Raw genomic sequence first — 7268 nt, 5'->3', positions numbered from 1 at the left:
AGTTTCACTAGCCAATGCTAATGACTGGAAGTCTACAGGTACGGTAGCATTGCTCGTGAAACTACCGCGAACTTCCTTCATACAGCAAGCAGAGACATAGAAATGACATATACGAGTTCATCTGACTCTGGGTAAGTAGAATTGAAACGGGCTGAAATAACAGAATCTCACAGTCTCTCTTTAAACAATATGTAAGAAGCCAAAAATAGAGCAGAATGATGAAGTAATAATCTCCATGATCTTAAAGTAACAAATAACAGTAGACATGATTGTTTGTTTTCAGTTGTGTTCGTGGCTGAATGCCTTGACCGTGACGGGGGCATTTGAGGATAGAGCCTCTTTTAGTGCCGTTGTCAGCTAAATGCTGCCACCTTCTGATACCATTCTGTTTAAAAAAGGCACCCTGTTTTATTTCTATGTACTATATTCACTTAGTTCACTACTGGGCAGAAAAAGCTGATAAACCTGCTCTGAAAAGTAATTTCAAACATGTATAAACGATGCAAAATTGGATTGTGTACGTACAGTTTCAAAAAATATATATATAAATGTTTTACCAAATTGAAACATCAATGACCAATATACAATATCATCCATTGAATAGGCATCCATGCCAGGTATTTTTGTTTTTATATATAGAAAATTCCCATTTAGACCAAATAACAAATGCATTGCAATTATCAGCAACTAAGTTGTCTACTAGTGAAATGTCTTCATTTGATCCATTACATCCAAGGAATGTAGAATTAAGTGCTCAAGTAGTTGTCCGGATATCACTCTGCTTTCAACCTCTGCATAGTGTCTGATGGTTTGTAATGGGTTATAATCTGTACCATAATGAATGAGTTAATGATCAAGAATATCAGTCCAGCCAGCCAAATGAGCACAAAGGTGTTGTATCCCTCAAACTCCAGGTAGTACGCAGGGGCCAACCATATACCCTGAGACAAAAGAAGAACAAAACATTTCCTAAATACATTTTCCTAAGTATATTTCCTATACAACTTCAATGACAAGTCATTTTATATGATGCAAGCAATAGTCGGACACATTATGTATTTATTTATAAATAAATGACCAACTTTGGGGGAATTTTTGAGCTACTGTTTCATTTGATAATATTGGAGCCATGTTGGTTAGTCTGGTAATACTGTATAGAGTAAGTTAGATTGGGTCTATTTTTGAAGCCCTTTTATGTTCATATAATGGGACTTTAACCAGGTTTCCACCCAACCTTTTTATGCAAGTAAAGTACGTCGGATAGGAAATGTCACTACAGGCTTGATGAAAACAGCTGATTTTGTGGACAAAACAAAATACGCTAGAGAAAGTGGGATCTTTTTTTGTGTCTGTAAAATTCAGTTGTGTAAAGTACTTAAGTAAAAATACTTCAAAGTACTATTTAAGTAGTTTTTTGGGGTATCTGTACTTTACTATTTATATTTTTGACTACTTTTACTTCACTGCATTCCTTAAGAAAATATTGTATTTTTATTTCCCTGACACCCAAAAGTACTCGTTACATGTTGAATGCTAACCAGTACAGGAAAATGGTCCAATTCACACACTTATCAACAGAACATCCCTGGTCATCCCTACTGCCTCTGATCTGGCGGACTCTAAACACACATGCTTCGTTTGTAAATGATGTCTGAATATTGGAGTGTGTGCCCCTGGCTATCCTTAAATAAATAAAAATAAATAAAAAATGGTGCTGTCTGGTTTGCTTAAAATTTAATTATTTATACTTTTATTTTGAATACTTAAGTATAAAAAGTAAATGTAATTGCTACAATATACTGAAGTGTATTTTAAACCAAATACTTTTAGACTTTTACTCAAGTAGAATTTTACTGGGTGACTTTTACTTTCCTTGAGTCATTTTCTATTACTGTATCTTTACTTTTACTCAAGTATGACAATTGGGTACTTTTTCCACCACTGGTAAAATTAATTATGTGAGAAATGGCAGTGGAAAGACTTTTATGTGCAAATATTGATATAATAGCCGTCAGATCAAAGTAAACTTGCTCCGACTGGGAAAAATGGCAGTGAACGGACATCCTGCTTGGAATTAAGTCAGAAACTCTCATCTTTCTAGAGAACTTTCCGACCTGAATATCACTGACGTCATGATTTGACCTCGCGCCCCTTTTATCTGCAACATGTCAATTTGACGGAAACATGGTCTGGTGGGAAAATGTGGATATTGTTTTTTTATTTGGATTTTAGAATATTCACATGAAAATCTGTCGCCAGTTGGACAGAAATCTAGCTACAATCAACCAATGATGCTGCACCTACCTGTCCAGCGAACCAGAGAGCCAGGAGTTCTACTCCTTGTTTTGGTGACAGGGTCAGTCGAGGCAGGACGAGAGGAAACAGACACAGGTACCACAGGAAGTACTACAAAAGAAAACACAAAACATACTATCAGCATCATAACATTCCCACAAGCTGCATGCCATGAGTTTGATGTTACAGTATGCACGCCCTTGGTTTTCAACCAATATAATGTAACAACAAAAAAACACTGCTGTCATGATAAAGCACCATCATGACACAGATTGGGGGAAAGGTCACATTCAACACAACATATAACACAACACAAGTGTCATGTCATTTAACCTAACATATCCTACCATCTATGTCATATCAGTATCACAATACCATGTTAATGGATTTAACGTTACTTAACACCTAGCAACACTTTCAAACATGATACAGATGGAGGAGTGTCACGTTCACCTGGGAGGTGCAGACTTTGTTGAAGGAGACAAAGATGGCGGTGTGGAGGAAGCAGCAGAGGGCCAGGTCTGTGTGGAAGGCCAGGGAGACCAGAAGCAGCAGCAGGGCCTGGGGCAGGAAAGCAGCCAGACCCAGGGCCAGGCTCCAGGGGCTGTCTGCAGTCAGGTACAGCATGTAGAAGTAAGGGGAGAAGTTGTGGCGGATGTCCCTCCGCGTCAGGTGGTACAGGTAGGTTTCGTGGAGGAAGTCCCAGCCGTACCTGATTAGAGACGGTCATATGGGTAGAGAACAGTTATGAGGACAATTGTATTGGTAACATGATTTACCATTAGAAAACAAGCATCAAACACATGACATAATAGATTTCACAACTGATAATGAAAAGCTTTTCATGGTCAATGACCAACCGATCTTTACTAGGAGCATCGACAACAACTCAAGTTTGCATTAGCCCACTGAGCTAGCCCAAACTTACATGTTATAAAACAGGACAGTCAATCCACAGAACACCACTCCGGCCACACCGGCAAACAGAAACAGCTCCTTATTCAATAGCCTGAGGAGAAACCCAAGAGCTCTCCTCCACCACCCCACTCTCCTCTCCTCCCCATTCTCCTTTCTCTGTAGGGATAGGGCGATAGGCAGGGCATAAGTCACCGGGTAAATTTTCATGTGGACGGCCAGGCCGTACAAGATGGCTGCCATGGGGAGCTGCCTCAGCTCCAGGCAGAGCAGTGTGGCCAGAACCAGGGCGGTTAGGACCGACTCGGCGTTGCCTCGGCTGGACACACCGGCCGGTAACGGGTTGAGTAGCCACAGGGAGCAGACACGGCAGGCAGCCTCGCAGCTAAGTCCCCGCTGGCGAAGGATAAGGTAGATCAGGTGGCCTGAGAGCACGTCGCACGTGATGAAGAGAAGCTTCCCGAAGACATGGCTGAGGTAGACGTTGGGGGTCAGGATCCATGCTAGTAGAGGGGTGTAGCGGTAGGTGGATCTGTGGTATGGAGACTGGCCCTGCAATGACAGGAGGACAGAATGATGCAGGTTAGTTACACTCACATGTAAAAAACACTGTTTGCTAAAGTGCAGCTTTGCAGGATCGCAGACTTATCACCAGCAGGGACTCAAAACGGGTAGGTTCTCTCAAAGCAAATTTCTCTCAAATAAAGCAAAACTATCTCAAATAAAGATTTGGGCATGAGTAATGTAACATTGATAGATCCGACCAAAATGTTATCCCATTGATTTTCAAGCCAGTGGCTTTCAGCGGGCCAGGTCCCTGAAAAGATCAAGGATAAAACTTTACAGAAGATACCGACCCTACTGTTACGCTCGTTTACACTGAACTGCATTGTGCTCGCAACGCAATCATGGTTACATTAAGACACTGTGGGAGCCGACGCCAGATATGGGTCAGAAAATAACAATGCAGCGATTGGAACTGTACTCCTAATTTGACCTTTATCCACACTGCTCCATCGAGAAGATTGAAATACCGCTAGTTTCCGGAACACTGCCCTATTTCGAACTCATGCTAGCCAGCTGTAGCCACAGTAGCCATTATAGAATGGCAACGTCACGTTGAACAACAAAGGAGCTGATTGGTGTCAGAGGAAGGCCCTAAAAATTGTCAAAGACTCCAGCCACTCTAGTCATAGACTGTTCTCTCTGCTACCGCACGGCAAGCGGTACCGGAGTACCAAGTCTAGGTCCAAAAGGCTTCTTAACAGGTTCTACCCCCAAGCCATAAGACTCCTGAACAGCTAATCAAATGGCTACCCAGACTATTTGCACTGCTACTCTCTGTTATTATCTATGCATAGTCACTTTAACTCTACCTACATGTACATATTACCTCAATTACCTCAACTAACCTGTGCCCCCACACATTGACTCTGTACCGTTACCCCCTGTATATAGCTTAGCTACTGTTATTTTACTGCTTGTCTTTAATTATTTGTTATGTGTTCTTTTTTACTTATCTATTTTTTCCTTAACACTTATTTTTGTTAAAACGGCATTGTTGGTTAAGGGCTTGTAAGTAAGCATTTCACTGTAAGGTTGTATTCGGCGCATGTGACAAATACAATTTGATTGGCTGACACTGCCATTCCAAAATGGCTGCGGTGGCTACTGCTAGCTAGCATGAGGACGAAAAGGGTTGTTCTCTAAATTCAGATTCAAAATCAGAGACAACATCCTGGTGCTTTGCAAGACAGGAATAGTAGAGAACAGATCGAATTAAATATTCACGGTTGTTAAGAGAAGCCAATGTGGCATGTTGAATTAATTTTCTTCCTATGAATTTTGCTCTAACGTTTGAACCGTTTTGGCTATAAACTATTATGACCCCATTCCTGAAAGCTAGGACTCTCTGAAATATGGATGTCACAAAAAACTGTTTGGGACTTTGATTGCGTTCTGACCCCAGTGCAGCTCAGTGTAAACAAGCCTAACGTAGGTTCGGGATCTTCTGGCAAGGAAAAAACACATTGAAATTAACACCAGGAAGATCTACAACAGATCTCATGGCAGAACTGTCTGACAAACATGTATATTTATATTTAATAACATTTTAATTTACCTGCGTGATGAACTTCGACGCATCTGTAAACACGTGATAATCAACATCAGTGTATTTGACCACCATAGTTCTGTCCTGATAGACACCAAAACTGACCAAAACAAGTCGTACGAGAAACGACACAGTGAAAAGTACATTTTTATTCATAAGCTTGGACAGGACACTTTCCATGATAGAAGCCATAGCGTTAGTTGTCCAACCTGTTCGACAATAAATCAGCTAGCAGCTAAGCTAGCTACTGTAAATGGCGTTTCCTATTCCTAGGTAGGTAATGCAAGGGATAAAGCCATGCCATGTCATTTTCTTATCGTGTAGTTAGCACGCTGACGTTAGATATATTGACATCTGACTAGATCGCTTGCCCGTTTTATCAATTGTATAATACTTCTCACAACTTGACTAGCAATAGAAGTTGCTGCTCCTCCTGTTGTTAAACTAGGAAGTGTTTTCTTCTTCGTGTGACTTTCCGTCAGACTAGACGCTGTGTTGCTGCCTTTCGCAGTTTGGAGTGCAGATTGCAAATTTTGGTCACAAAAAGAAAAGGGGAATGGGAAAATCCTAAATTGTACCACCCTCTAACCCTGCACCTATACACTATCCACTAAAACCCAACACCCCATTCCATTTCTGTTGCCATAAACGATCCTACACTAGGCTGTCGGCCTGGGAGGATGGCACCACTTATCTCAAAACGTCCTGTAGATCTTCTACAGTAAAATCTCTCACACCCAAATATTTCTCTGCTGCTGCAACTACCACATCTATTTTATGTGATTTCCACTGCATCAGCGCAGTGCAGCTGATCACCATGGTTATAAACGCAATAAATCCAACCTTACTAAAACTCCTCCTCTCTGGATCTCTCTCTTCAGGCCTACTCACTGTGGGGGCTCCCGGCTCACCCTTGGGCTATCCTCTAATCTGCCTCAGCATAGAAACGTTCTGCTCCACTCGAATTTTGGCAATCTCAACCTGTCTCACAGGGCACTTCGGAACCCCAGCTGCATGGGTGCTGCCACAGACACAGTGTTTTCTCTACCCCCAACTGTACACTCCCTCTGACTATGTCCATCTGCATATTTATCACATCATGGGATCTCCATTCTACACACTGCTGCAACATGTCCGAATCCTTTGCATCTAAAACACCGTAGCCTTTTCAGAACATAGGCCCTCACAGAATAGCAAATATAACCTAATATGACTTTATCAGCTAGAAACACTGTGTCAAAGCTTAACAAGACAGACAGGGTATTCTCATTCTTGCAATTGCCACCCCGTCTATGTCTCACCAAACGGCGGGTGTCACAAACACCAGGAATATTATTTTTAATTTGATTCACCTCTACACTCAATCCTACCCCACTGATCACCGGTTTGAGCGGCGCCCTGTTCCGGAGAGCAAAGCACGCCACAGGTTTGCCGTGTGACTCGAAGAGCCCGATTCATCTAGGCGGAGGATGCACAAAAAATCTAAACAATTCTACTTCTTGAAACTTTCACAGATGTAACCATTCTCACATTGTGTCAAGCTGGGTAAAGGACAATGTATGTGTCAGCCAAAAAGCAGGGTGGGGGATCTACAAACCTAACATATGGAATTCTGTCTATGCTTGGCTCCCCAGTCCTTAACAATTACAAGCTTATCTATATTACTGTTCTGTACTTTGTCATATATTTGTACATTTTATGTGTACCCCAGGAAGACTAGCAGCTGCATGAGCAGTAGCTAATGGGGATCCTAATAAACTAAACTAAATACCATGAAAATATGTAGAGTGGTACTCAGTAATGCTTGGGGCAAATACAACACATAACACTTTGTATTCAGGACAAAAAGTGTATTGCTTTGCCACATTTTTTGCAATATTACTTTAGCGCCTTGTTGCAAACAGGATGCATGTTTTGAAATGTTTGTATTCTGTACAGGCTTCCT

General features: G+C 41.5%; 1 protein-coding gene across 1 annotated transcript; it reads right to left on the bottom strand.

Annotated features, from left to right (window-relative positions):
* Positions 1–390: 390 nt before the first annotated feature.
* pigm (phosphatidylinositol glycan anchor biosynthesis, class M) lies at positions 391–5793 on the bottom strand. The gene is made up of 5 exons (XM_029755739.1): positions 5333–5793; positions 3224–3762; positions 2749–3007; positions 2305–2406; positions 391–941 (listed from the first exon to the last, which is right to left on the bottom strand). Exons 1-5 carry the CDS (start codon positions 5513–5515, stop codon positions 774–776), a joined length of 1251 nt encoding a protein of 416 aa, XP_029611599.1. The 5' UTR covers positions 5516–5793; the 3' UTR covers positions 391–773.
* Positions 5794–7268: the final 1475 nt, after the last annotated feature.

Source organism: Salmo trutta, chromosome 6 (assembly GCF_901001165.1).
Source record: "Salmo trutta chromosome 6, fSalTru1.1, whole genome shotgun sequence".
NCBI lineage: Eukaryota > Metazoa > Chordata > Actinopteri > Salmoniformes > Salmonidae > Salmo > Salmo trutta.
This window is presented reverse-complemented; position numbering and strand designations above follow the sequence as displayed.